General features: G+C 38.1%; 1 protein-coding gene across 7 annotated transcripts in view; it reads right to left on the bottom strand.

The window, feature by feature from the left end:
- SHROOM3 (shroom family member 3) overlaps window positions 1–14,210 on the bottom strand; it is a 281,729-nt gene that overhangs the window by 41,211 nt on the left and 226,308 nt on the right. Inside the window, exon 1 of one of the 7 annotated variants that reach the window (XM_039845512.1) lies at window positions 10,609–10,738. The exons of the other annotated variants lie outside the window; for them this stretch is intronic. Within the exon in view, the coding sequence (XP_039701446.1) occupies window positions 10,609–10,688 (80 nt within the window). The 5' untranslated portion in view covers window positions 10,689–10,738. Of the gene's footprint in view, window positions 1–10,608; window positions 10,739–14,210 lie in introns of those variants that run through there. 7 annotated transcript variants of the gene reach the window in all.

The raw sequence follows: 14,210 nt of genomic DNA, 5'->3' as shown, positions 1-14,210 counted from the left end.
GTGGTATATATAGTCAACGGATTATTATTCAGCCATGAGAGAGAAGGAAATCCTGCTATATGCAACAACTTGAATGGCCCTTGAGGGCATTATACTAAGTGAAATAAGCAAGACAGAGAAAGACATACTGTGTGATCTCACTTATACGTGGAATCTAAAAAAAGACAAACTTAGAAAAACAGAGTAGAGCGGTGGTTACCAGGTGCTTTGTGGGTGGGACAAATGAGATTTTGTCCACAGGGTATAACCTTCCAGTTATAAGATTAATAAATTCTTATGTACAGATTAGTGATCATAGCAAATGATACTGTATCATATACTTGAAAGTTGGTAAGAATAGATCTTAAGTGTTCCACCACAAAAAATAAGTAACTCTGTGAGGGAACTGAGGTGGTAGCTAACCCTATGGTGGTCATCATCGTTCTGCAATTTATAAATGTATCAAACCAACATTTTGTACACCTTAAATCTGCACAACGTTACGTATCAATTATATCTCAATAAATCTGGGGTGCGGGGAAAGAATTCCCATATAACCTTTACCTAGATTTCCTACATGTTAACATTTTATGCTTTATTAATTTAAAGCACTGCAGAGTTGCCTTAGTCTTTCTTGGCCTCGGCTTATCAATATATAAAAATGGAAACAATTCCTTCCCACCTCCCGAGGAACTTTGTGCGGATATATGGTAAAAAGCTTTCCGGGGACTTTGAAGTCCTCTGTCATAAACTGATACTGGATAAATGCTATTATTATTGGTAAGAACTACATAAAAATCAGCTGCAACTTTGGGTGGTAATGCTCTAAGCTACGCAGTATAAACAATGAGATGCTCTCAAAATAGTTTCTCTTTTTGCAAGTCAATGACTTCAACTTCTAAACATTCTGCCCTTATAACGGAATTAACAAAGCTGAAGGGAAAGTGGATGTCCTTCAGACTGTAGTAGTGAAGATGAATTTGGTAAGGAGGGTTACACTACTATAGAAGGTCAGAATCAGGAGAGAGTGGCTGTGCTTTATTTTTGGTAAAAAAAAAAAAAAAAAGGTGAGGTGAGCTGTCAGGTATTTCATGCTGAACACTTCTGAACTGTAAGACTGTAGGGGAATTTTTCTGCACTTTAGAAGTACTTTTATGAGATCCAGGAATCCACTTTGACATGTTGAAGATAAAGCTATAAGTACACCCACCTATTTTTCTATGAAAAAATAGATTGGCTCTTGTCATATGAATGAAAAATCATTCCCCTGATGCCAATAACATTTCGAGTGTTAAGTATATCAGAATAATACTGTCCCAGGTGTCAGGAGGTTTGGGTGCTCACTCTGACTTTGTTATTAGCTTGTTATATGTCCCTGTGTAAGTCATTTCCCCTTAACGAGCCCTTGTTCATCTAAAAAATGAAGACATTAATCAAAGAGGCTAGGTTAACCTCATTTTAATCTGAAATAACTTTTAAGATGTATATGAGACACTGAAGGACTTGCCAAGAGAAACAATGATTTCAAAAAATTACATGTTTCAACTCTCTGAAGAGAGGTTATGATAAGAAAATTGTCTTCTGTGACATAAGGGATATAGACACAAGATTCTCAGCAGTCAGTCAAATATTTATTGAACTGAAAGAGTCTACGGTCTTAACCACTCTGAGTTCCCATGATTAGAAATCCCTCCTGGTGCCCGAATCACACAGCCCAAAGTCCCAGAGTCGGGGTTCAAACTCGTTTACATATGACTTCAGATAGTCAGTAAATGTTACTGGTTAGTCATACAGGAAAAGCCGGGAACTTAATAAAAAAATATGAAGTCCCTTTTGCATGAGGCGCCTGGAGACATTTCATATGAGTCCAAATGATCCAAATGGGTCCAAAAGACATAAGAAGAAAGAATTGTCATTTTCCTGCTCCATGTTCTGACTATTTAGTGAGAGGAGTTGGCAGGGCTCCCCCACCTTGTAGTAGGGTGCTAGTCCTGTGACTAGGTACTGGCCTTCAGAAGCCGATAGATGTCACTGAATAGTGATCTTAGCCTAGGACCTGAAGGTGGTAGCACTGAGGATGGCTCTCCAGCAGCTTCACCCCCAAACCATACCTGTCCATGCCTAGCTGAAAAGACTGAGGCTGAGAAGCCTTTCCCACTCAAGAGAAGTGGACAGGCAGTGGCAAATTCCACGGGCTCTACAGAAAGCAGCTCCCTCTTCCAGTCAAGGAGATGAGGCGTGACATAATGTTTACCAACAATTTCAGCTGTTTCAGAGAAGCACTCTCTCCTGAAATCTCAAAGGAAAGAAGAGAAGGTGCCCTGAAGTACAATATAGTGACCCAGACTTTCTATCAGTTGGTACACCTCCTTCGTGAAGGATCAGACACTTTCCTGAAAGTTCTGAGTCAGACTTTGAAGTATAAAGAGACTGTAAAGCATAATGAAGGCATATGGAGCGGTTTCACCTACGTTAAGTGGTGGTGGTGTGAGGGGAGGTGGGGGGTGCGGGGGGTGGGGGGGGTGGGGGCAGCAACAGCAAGGTTTTATTTTAAATATAAGCTAACCAAATCTTTCTTCGTATTTTTCCCCCTCATTCATTCAGGGGACATCCATAGAGACTTTCTATATGTCGGCCACTATGCTGGCACTGGGGATACAAAGAATGATAAAATATCATTAGACTCAAACAATTCACAGTATAGTAGAAGAGACAGTATAAATACAATGTGACTGGTTCTGTAACAGAAACCTGAACAAGATACTTGGGGGGTCACTAAGATTGTGGGGTTGGGTCAAGAAGCCTTCATTTTTATCTAAATTATGAAAGGGGTGAGAAAAGGAAGGGATGGATATCCAGGTAGAAGAAACAGCATGACAAATGCATAGAAATGTGCAAGAATACAGTACATGCAACTCAGAATAGCCAGAGGCAAACAGTAAGAGGAAGAGCAGCAGATGAAGGTCAAGAGGCAGGAAAGGTCAGATCTTAACATGCCTCACTAGAGGGTTTGGACAGTTTCCCATGGAATTGGAAGTCACCCAGAACCTTAGCCATGTTCAAATTTGAGTTTCAGGAAGATATCAACAAGAAGAATAAATTTGAGAAAGATTGGAGGCTATTCAATTGGCTAGGGTAAGAGATAATGAAGGCTGGACACTAAGGCAGTGGCAGTGAACTTGAAGAAATGATGCATCTTAGAGCCATGAGGAAAAATGCCCAGCCAGTGACCACTTGGATGTAGGTGGTGCAAAAGAAAGTATAGTCAAAAAGGGCGGGCAGCCTTCATGTTTCTAGAATGGTAGTGTTCTTAACCTATATAAAGAACTATTAAATGAGGTGGGGGTAGAAAGAAGGAGCAGGGAAACAGAGTGAGGGGACTGACCAACTCACTCTGGGGTGAGCAAATGTGAAGTGCCTGTGGGATGCTCAGGAGAGGTGTATAGTATGCAGCAGGGTCTAGAGGGCTGAAGTCTGGGCTGCATATAGAAATTCAGGAGTCACAAAACGCATGGTCTTTGAGAGAAGAGACACTGCTTGGGGAGAATGCATAGGGAGACAAAGGAACTAGTTTAAGGATGGGTCTCTGAGCACTATCACAATTTTGGGGAAGGGGAGCTGGGGAGAAAGCCCAAGGAGGAGTTTCCAGAGAATGAGGAGGAAAACTAGGAGACTATGAGAGTTTCAAAGAATCCACAGTGGGGAGGACTTTCAATTACTCCAACTGCTATGGAGAAGCTAGTCTGATGAGGGTAGACGCATGTCCACTGGATATGACAACTAGTGAGTCTTTGCAATGGGATGACTGGGCAGAAACCTGATTCTGGTGGGGTAAGAAGTGAGTGAGAGAGAAAATGGAGACAGCAAGGCCTGCTAATTCATTCAAAAACTTGTGCTGAGGGAAAGACAGTGGTAGCTACGAGACTATTTGGGACCAGGGAATGAAAGGTTTTGTTCTTGCTGTTTTGTTTTAAACAATGAGAAGTATGAGCAAGTTTATATGAGAAAGAGTGCATACAGGCATTGCTGAAGATACAGGACAAAGGGGATGACACTCCTTATGACTCATGAGGAAGTAGGAAAGGACGACATGACATTCTAGAGGGCACGTGGAGGGTATAACCTTACATAGGAGTAAAGCCAGTCCCACGGAGATGAGAGACAGGAGGAGGTAGGATGTTGATGCTCACAGCATGAAAAGGAGAGGATGGGAGGAAAAGTGGAAGGGACTTCACACCCAATATCCTCTATTTTCATTATGAAGCCTAGAAGAGGGAAAAATGAAATGGCCGATGTGGTGGTTTGGGGCTCAAGGGACATGGTAAATGAGGTCTAGAAGAGCTGAAACTAATTGATATTTAAAAGAATAATGACTAAGATATGGTCTTTGCTCTTAAGAAGCCTACATTCCGGTAGGAAGACCGAATAAAGTAATTCCTTTAGTAAGTAGTAAATCATAAATAATTCTTACTAAAGATAAAATAAATACCCAAAACTTGCAATGCCAAGACAGGGAACTCAAGCTGGGGTGCTTTTCTCTGGAGGAGATTAGAGAGGTAACTATTTTCCCTGGTTGGGATGGGGCTCATCAGGTCTCATTGGAGTAATTTGGAAACAAATCAAAATGTCCTAAAAAAAAAAAAACACCTTTTCTTTTGTTCGCAGAACATATGTTGGGAGAAATCTTCAGAGATAAATCTTTGTTTTATAAGAGTTTTCCATATGTACAGTTAAGTCATGAAATGAAGAAAAAGAACAATGAAAAAGATGACTGAATTAGAGCCCACTGGCTCTCATACCTTGTTTGGGGGAGTATAAAGGACAGTTTGGCAATGTAACAAAAAATTAAAAAAATAAATAACATCTATCAAAAGATTAAAAAACAAGTCAGTGTGGAACATCTATGTAACGGAATATTTATGTGGCTATTAAAAGAACAGAATAGCTCTATACATGTTGATATGAAGATATATCCAAAATATATGGTTAAGGTACAGAGCTGTGTGTACAGTATGCTGCAGTATGCAGGGGAAAATATACATAGTCACCTACACGTTTATTAATGTTAAGAGTATTTCTGGAAGGATACTTGAGAAATTAGAAACAGTGGCTGCTTCTGAGGAAGAAAACTTATTTTTCATTGTATTTCCTTTTGTAACTCGAATTGTGGGCCATTTACATGTATTACCCCTTAAAAAGCAAAAAAGTATTTTAAAAATAGCTTCTCATTTTAAAAATATACTTCATGTATCTTGAGATAACCAAAAAAGTCAAACAGCTGTTTATTGACTTTTTCAATGATGCAAATAATAAACATTCCTAAAGAGCACAGTCTGCTTTTACATTTTGGGATCACTTTGATCTTTAAAAAGATAAGGAAATATTTTCCTAAAGTACATTACATCACAAGCATATCAATAAGAGTCAAAGGACAATTTAATTTTTAAACTGAGCAAACTGTTTTGTGTGTGGGCGTAATTCAAACAAAGCCCTTTTGTTGCATTCCTAACCACAAACCAGGAAGCTTAACTGCGTGGGATGGGTAGGCTGATGAAACTGGAACTAACAAGTGACACGATGTCCTTCTTAGGTGATTTTGCCACAACACAGAGAGATTCAGGAATGCTAAGCATATTTCTGAGAAATCTACAATAAAGCAGTTCAGGTATTTCAAGCAGTATTCATTGATCACCTACTATGTGCTTCGCACCTCGCTGAATTATAGTAGGAGTCCTGGGAGGTCACAGATGACCTCGAGAAGTTTATAACCTTGTTGGGGTGTCTTTGATGCAAGAAAAAGTGCTAAATAGAATCAGAGTATTATTCATTCATTCAAAAAATATTTGACTGTCTACTGACTGCCAAGCATCAGTCTTGGCACTTGACTCATATTTATCACCTAACCTTTAAACTATGTTTATGATACAGGACTGTGAATTAGAAAATGAGGTAAAATAAGACTGTCCAAAGTTACAAGGAGAGTGGAGACCAGAGCTGATATTTAAACTCAGGCTTTTGTCCCCTGAGCCTGTGCTCTTAACTTCTAAGCAATGAACCATATAAATGAGGTGGGGTGGGTAGATTACAGGGACAGACAATAAGCAAGTAAGCAAATAAACAGGATATTTCCATATAACCTAAGGGCGCTGAAGGAAATAAAATTGGATAATGTAGGAGTGTGATGGAGGGTCCCACCTCAGGTCAGGGCCAGCCTCTTTGAAGGAGTGCATTTGAAGATTTAAATGATGAGAAATCATCAACCATGCAAAAAGCTGGGGGCAGAGAATTTAACACGGAAGAAACAATAAATGCAAAGACCTTGAAGTGGGAATGAGTAGGGGGTTTTCAAGAATCAGAACAGAATGGCCAGAGCCTTGTGAGTGAAGAGCCGATGGTGGAAGTCATCAAATCAGATTGGGTTTCGTAGGCTATGGAGGTATTTACGATACAAGCACCAAGAAGCTCACATGCTGCTGGTGATCAAAAATGGGGTCTGAAGTTAGCCAAAAGGTTTGGTAGTAGAGTGGGACTTTAATGCCCTTGAAGGAATGGTATGTTTTGGATAAATGGAAAAAGTGACCACCACAACTTGGAAATTAAAAAATTCTAAGAGCTGGAGTTAAATTTTTTTTTGTTTTTCATGCTTTTCTTTGATGAGCTGTTATGCCTGAGACTTTGCTCTTCAGAGAGCACTAACATTATCAACTGGGCATGAGTTGAAAGTGTAAGAATACAAAATACCCTCAAACTATTAGCACTACCAAATAAATCATATTTCTTAATCCACCACCTGCCTACCCATCCATCATTGGTTCACTGTACAATGCTATAACAGAAAACAAATCCGCCATAACAAGGTTCTAGTCTAACCCATTCCAAAAACAAATGAGAAAAAATAAAATATATCAATATATTCTGTAAATTCTGTTTCCTAGGGGTTTCTTTTGAGTGTTGCTACTATTTTTCTATTTTTCTTCTATTTAAAAAAATATATCAAATACTTCACCCAAATATAAATGTATTCAAATTAATATAAAGAACACTCAAGTGCTGATCACCAAAATTTATCAATCTTAACATTTCTCTCATACTTACCTCAGGTAGTCTTTTGAAGAGGTTTAATTCACATAGTTAAAAAGATCAAAGCCATTGAGAGAAGTCATGCTCTCCATGTTTCCCAGGCCTTCTGCATTTCCCATGCTCCCTACAGCTAACCCCTGTGGTGAATTTCCTGTGTGTCTTCTCCAGATTTGTTATGCAAATAGAGGCAAATATGAACATATAATTTCATTTCGCCCCTTTAACAAAAGGAACTAAATGTGTTCTACTCCTTGTTTTATTTTGTTTTGTTTTTTGAACTTAACAATACATACTGGAAATCATTCTATAAGCAGTACTTAGAGCTTCCTCATACCTCTTTTTCCTTTTAGCTGCCTAGTATCCCATCGTGTGCCTATGTTATATTCATTTAACCAGACCCTTTTTGTAGATGCTTTTTGATTTCCGGTCTTTTGCTATTATAAATAATGCTTCTATGAATAACCATGTCCATACACTGACTTCTATCTACACCAACATATCTGCAGAAATTCCGAGAAGTTTAATTGCTGGCTCAAAGTAAAATTCACTTGCAATTTTGGTAATTTGCTAAATTGCCAAATTACAGCATCCCTAACCTCTGGTTTCTATGACTACTGAGGCTATACCTCAGACTTTTTGGATTCACAGAAAAATCTAACAAGCAAAGTTTTCCAAGGCTTTTATAATTGCCTCAATAATATCTATGTCTTAAAAAAGTGGTTCAGTGGGTAGAAAAGTATGAATTAAGTAGTATAACCCCATAGCAACACATAGTTCTTTCTGAAAAGAAAAGTTCTTTTTAAATGTCACATCCTGATAATATGCTCTGGGGACTTTTGGCTTTGACAATGGAATCACAAGTAAGAGGGAAGTCTGCTAACAGACTTAAGACTCTAACATCTAAAATTTGCATAAAAGGTAAAGAAGACCTTTTCTGTTAAAATACTTTACCCAATTCCTCCATACTTGTCTCAACATCCTTTCACTATTAGTTTATCATATCCTTCCAATCCTCCATTCTAATTTTTTTTAAAGATTAAATTTTATTGATGACCACACAAAACTATTACTATAAAAGAGAGAGGGACTACCAATGGGGGTGGGTATATCTGATTTAGTTACCAATGGATGATCATGTTGAAATGTTCATCTTCTCAGTATTCCCTGTTCAACACTTCTCCCCTCAACTGACACAGAGGAACAAGTCACCTCTCCTTCCCACACTTCAGTGTCTGCATATAAGTCATGGCAGAAATTGATACAAACTCTGACATCTTTGATCTGTAACAGCATTCATCTTTGTCTTTTGCTGACTTTCAAACTCAATTAAAACAATAGCATAGCATAAAGAATAGCATAAACTATCAGTAAATAGCTTTTTCTTCTCAACTCTCAATTTGTAACTACACATTTGTTAAAGAAAGGAAAGAAGGACTAGCTCTTACCAACTTCCACAGATTATCACATATAATGATTTTAGAATTTTCTTCTCTACTACTTCTCTGTGCCATAGAATATGTTGCTAGACCTTCAAGAGGAGAAATCACTTTCATGCTGGTTTGTTATCTTCCACACACACACACATGCAGACACCCACAAACATACCCTCATGGGCCTCGAAAGGGCCAGATAGTTACAGACAACTAGAAATATCGTGTGTGCCCTTGAATTACTGCTGTTTGTTTGTTTGTTTGTTTTTGAGAAGTTGCTTGGGGGCTCTCCCAGAAGACTCCTGGTGGATGCATTAGGAGCAGCTCAGTAGGGCCCAGTAAAGGGTATGCTGTGCATGGCTCTCTTCCCTTCCACTGTGTGGGCTGCAGGGGTGAGGAGCGGGAGAAGGGTACCCAACTACCACAGGTGAAAACACTCCTTAATGTATAAATCTGCTGAAGATTGCGCTTTGAGGGTTTAAAGGAGTCCGAGATACCAAGGTATTTCAAAATTAAGCTAAATAATTTTTATACAATCTCTTAAATTTCATTTGCCAAAACAAAAGGTTTTTTTGTGATGCAGAAGCTTTACCTGTATGCAGTGATTTTTTTCCAAACACCACTCTATTAAACAAAAACAAATAAATCTCCCCCCCCCACCCCCGCCCGACCCCTGTCCCCCAACCTTCAACACTAAAGAAACTCAATTCTCTTTTGGAGTAAGTTCAATGTATTGTATTGTTTTTCTCTTCTCTACCTCACTTTTCTCCTCATTTAGAGGAAGAAACCACAAATAAGAAATCAAAGGCAACAACAAAGAGGACAGAAAGCATTAATTTCTGATAAAAACCTTAAGCAATGGTCTAAAAAAGACTCTATATTTCAAAATCATACTGGAAAATATCTTTTCATTTAAAAAAAATTCAAATACTCTTAGAACCTGAATGAAAAGAATAGTGAGGGTTTTAAGGCACAGAAGCTGAAAACTTTCGGGACATTTGCTCCACCTTCTCAGTCAATACCCGCCAATGTTTCCATAATAAATTTCCCAATAAGGAGAAGTTTAACCTCCACCAACATTCACACATGACCTGATACTATAGAGGAGAAAAATCATAAAATTCAGAAGAATGCTCACTCTTATTCACTTTCAAGTGAAAGAGTGCCAGATAAAACTTGAAAAACCAGCCCTGGGATATCTCTCTATACATGTGTATTTTATAATAAAAGCAGTTCATATTTTTATTTTTTACTCTTTACAAGATATAATAAAAGAAATGCCCATAATAAAGATTCAAGTTACCCTGAGATCTAGAACGTTACCATGACTGTTATATCCACCTGTTCTTTTCCATATTATATTTTCAGTAAAAGCATCCTTAGAAGCAAGCATTGGCATCAAGATAACTCTAAAAAGAAATTTTGATTCAATGAAAACATTTTGTTTACATTTTTGAATCAAGCTTATAAGGCTAAAAGCTGAATTCAAATTATTGTGAATAAGGGAAAAGATAATCAAGTCTTTAAAACTTTAATTATGATCGAGTTAAATAACAAAACTGGCAAAATCAATCACTTCTTTTCATGTAAACTTGAAGTCAAATGAGAAGACTGTACCTTTTCTTTAAAATTGAGAATAGATTCATAGGTTCCATTTCTTTAGACAAATGTTGGCAATGAGAATAGAGAACTTGGCTACTAGCACATAGGTAAGTAGTCATTCTCCGTGAGAAACAGAAATGCTCTGAAATTCCCCAGGAAAAAGGGGAAACAAAACCATGAAGTACATGACACAAAGCAATTGCTAATTTGAATGAGATAAAAAGCCACTCTCAATACTCCTATCATAAAAAATATGGCAACAGTATATACAGGAGAGAGGATGGTTGAACGTTCCCCCACAGAAATATCAATAGTGCGCTAAATTACAAGAGGTTCTCAAATGATAATTTTCATGACAATTTAGAGAAAATGGGCTTAAACTCAACGTGTGGTTGATCATCTTTCTTTATAAACAGATAGAACACAACGTCAAACAGATACCTGTGAAAGGCTTGTCAGTTGAGAATCATCTTGCAATGAGATTCTAAATCTCATTCTAATGAAATAGTGGACTTACCTTGTGGCAAACAGAAACATTCTAGATAACAACCCTCTCGCCAACCGAATGTCACATTCAGGAGTAGGGTAAAAAGCCATTACACACTGCTATTGCTTTTCTTTGCTCCTCCCAGGGTTACAAAGGCTTCCTCCAGCCAGACAGCGTGAACCGCCCTGAACTTGCTAAGCTTAGTGCAGCTAAGCTTAGTGCAAGTGGGAGGGACTTGTTCCCAGTCACCTCTGTAAACTGGCCAATTAAAATTCAATTCCTGCTTTAAAGAGAAGAAGAGAAGGTGGCTTATTCACTTTTCCTGAGAAGAACCAGCATCTTAGACAATAGCAAGCAGCTTAGAAATGCCAGGATTCTATTTTGTGGGCAGGAAGAAGAGAGAAGCAAGGAAAATCATCTGCTGATAAAATGCATCAAAGTGAAATCAGGAAGTTTCCTTGAATGATTTTCCCTGCTAAACCCACGCCCTCCTCCACATGCAAAAATGCTACTGTCTGCAAAAGTATGTGTTAATTGCTTTAAGTTTCCCACAGTTTAAGAGGCTATTGAAGTAGGGATTCTATATCAAGATCTACTCAGGCCTCCTAAAGCATAGTCTTAAGAACACTAGGTCAGCATTGTGGGGACAGAACTCATTGCCAAAGGAAGTGCAGAGAACCAGCTGAACTAATCTTGCTGCTCAACTGAGAATGAATTAGGAGTCAAACCGTGAGTTTCTATTTTCTGATCATCTTGATTTACTTGATTTACAGAGCACAAAACATGTCACCAGGTATGGGTAAATGCTTAATAATTAGATGAGATCATTATTATAATGATGGTGGTGACTGGTGGTGGAAAGTAAGGAAGGGATGAGGAGTTCATGGAGGAAAGCACTGGCTCAGAAAATCTTGAGTTTTAAAGCTGGAACATTTTTTCTCCTTTACCAACTCACTGAACTATCCTAGCCTAAGGCTTGGCAAATTTTAGGGAAAATTTTCTGCCATGATAAGTTAAATCATAGGATTCCTACTAAGTTGGATAAGAGAGAATTCAGGAATTGAAGCAAGAAGGTAAGCTGGGATCGGATCTGTAAGAACAGAAAGCTCTGGGCCACTAAGATTCTTTCTCTCTCTCTTGAATTCGGTTGTTCGGCTGGTCCCTGTACATACCTTTTGTGCTTTCTTTTTCTTATAAATACGTGAGAAATTCCTTCTGGCTGTTTTCTCCATGAAAAAGGAGCCATATATATCTATGGTCTACTGGACTTGGAACTGGCCTCTGAGGTGACCGCAGTGCTTTTCAATTCCAAGGTCAGTGTATAGGCTTCCGCGACCTGTTACAAATAAGACTTGCTCGATGCCCACTACTAACCTCCCACTTCAACACTTGTAAGACTCTTAAGATGATGATAAGCACATCATATCTGGATTCTCTATGTGGAAGAACAAGACATCAGCACTTCACCCCTTTCCATATTTCAAACCAGGATTTAGACCGTAGCCGGCTGGAAAGATCTGCCAATGACCAAAGCTGGAACAATTTGAGAATAAATAACCGTAGTATTGGATTATAACCCACACAGTAGAATATGACTGATATATGAAGGAGTCCTTACTGATATAAATAGTTGAATAAATAAGTAGGGGAAACAAACAGCTGTTCCTTATAGAATTCCAATGAATAAGTGTAGAAAGAATGAAATACAGAATCATCTTTAGAACAGTAGAGTAAAAATATCGACTCTAAAATCAGTGGGAGAAAGTTTGAGGAGAAACAGGATATTTGCATAGCCTCAAAGTTATCACTCCCAAAATATTTATTAATTACAAAGACACAAATAATAACTTTATAATGGAGAAACTTGGCAGACTTCACCTTAAGCAAGTAATCAAGGTTAACATCACCAGTAATACATCATCATCATGTAATCCCGATAGGAAACACTCAGTACTTTACTTCTGTGGTATTTTTCCAGAAACGCATAACCTCAGTCTAATCATAAGACAATACCAGACAAACCCAAATAGAAGGCATTCTACAAAATAATTGGACCATACTCTTCAAAAGTGGCAAGGTCCTAAAAAACAAAGAAAGACTGAGGAAATATCACAGATTAGAGGAGACTAAGGAAACATGACAATTAAATGCAACACAAAAAATGGAACCAAAAAAAAGGACATTAGAAGGGGAAAATATTGGTAAAATCTAAATAAAGTCTATATAAAGTCTTTTAGTCTGTGGTTAATAGTATTACACCAACATTAATTTCTTAGTTTTGTTATGTGTGTGTAAGGATACAGGAAATCTCTAGTATTTTTGCAACTTTTTATAGGTCAAACTATTTCAAAATAAAAAAATAACAAAATGGGGAGGATTTAGGTTCAGAATTGGAATAGAACCGCTCCAGTTTTCCAGTTCAGTCCTATATCAGTGACATCTGCATTGCAGGGACACTTCGGAAGATAGGAAAAAGTTAGGAAATGGACTACTGTAGGGTCTTATAGTATAATTGTGGAGAAAAGACACACTTAAAATTCTTAGAGTATAAATAGAGTAAAAATTCCAGCCGGTAAGACGTGAGCAGAAGCGGTGTATGAACATCTTGGTCATGACTTTTCAAAAAGAAATGGCTTGCCTATCTGCTCCCTTACAGTCTCTCTTTAAGCACTGGTTGACCAGCTTCGATGATGATGGCCGTGCTGATGAGGGCAACACCAGCTTGCTTCAAAGACAGTCTCTCAGTGGTTAGGACACCAACTGAATATACATTCAGGTTCATTTGTTTCATCCACTTGTTAAGGATCCCTTTGTAAAATATTTTAATTGTTTCAAGCTCATTGTAAATTCAGATTTACAACAGAAACTACTTCATAGGACAACCATGGGAATTCAGTAAGATAAGGTATTCGACTTATCTTACTGAATTCCCATGGTTGTCCACTACACTCTATTGCCTCAATAGTCAGCACAACAGATCTGTGTGATTCCAGCACTCAAGCTCTTAACCTCTACTTATTCTCTGCCTTTCCTGCCTTCATCTTCCTGGCTAATGGCCCCACAAACACCCTCAAGTACCCATTACAGAAACTTGGAAGTCACACTCTTTAATTTCTCTTCTCCCTTCTCCCATCCTCATCTGCTGTTTTTCTGCCTCGTAAATTCATCTCAAATCTGTTTCATCTCTTGTCCCATCACCACCTTTAGTTCAAGTCTTCATCATTTTCCTCCCAGGTTAGTGCAATAACTTCTTGACTATGACTTTATAGCCTTGAGTACTTTGCCACTGGTGCTACATTATGAAATAAAAGTGGAGTCTTATGAAATAGAAGGCTCTGCTTCTCTACATTTTGAAGAGCCTAGGAGGCTGAAGGGAAGAGCGATAACCTTGATACTTCTGCTTCTTCCGGCTGACCCTGAAACAATTTCTGTCAGCTGGTTCTCTTGTAGTCAGAGCCCTCTGCAAATCTCAGCCTGTCCTCAATCGGTATGTTTAAACTTTTTTGAATCATTTTTTAAAATGAAATCTTACAGAATACCATAATATAGACACCAGATACAAGTGTTGTTTTATTATATAAAACATAACAAATACTTTAATGCATATTTGCATATCCATAAACATGGGTAAT

The sequence above is a fragment of the Pteropus medius genome, unplaced genomic scaffold, assembly GCF_902729225.1.
Source record: "Pteropus medius unplaced genomic scaffold, Ma_sr-lr_union100, whole genome shotgun sequence".
Classification (NCBI taxonomy): Eukaryota; Metazoa; Chordata; class Mammalia; order Chiroptera; family Pteropodidae; genus Pteropus; species Pteropus medius.
Note: the sequence above shows the minus strand (reverse complement) of the source record. Positions and strands in the feature narration are given on the sequence as shown.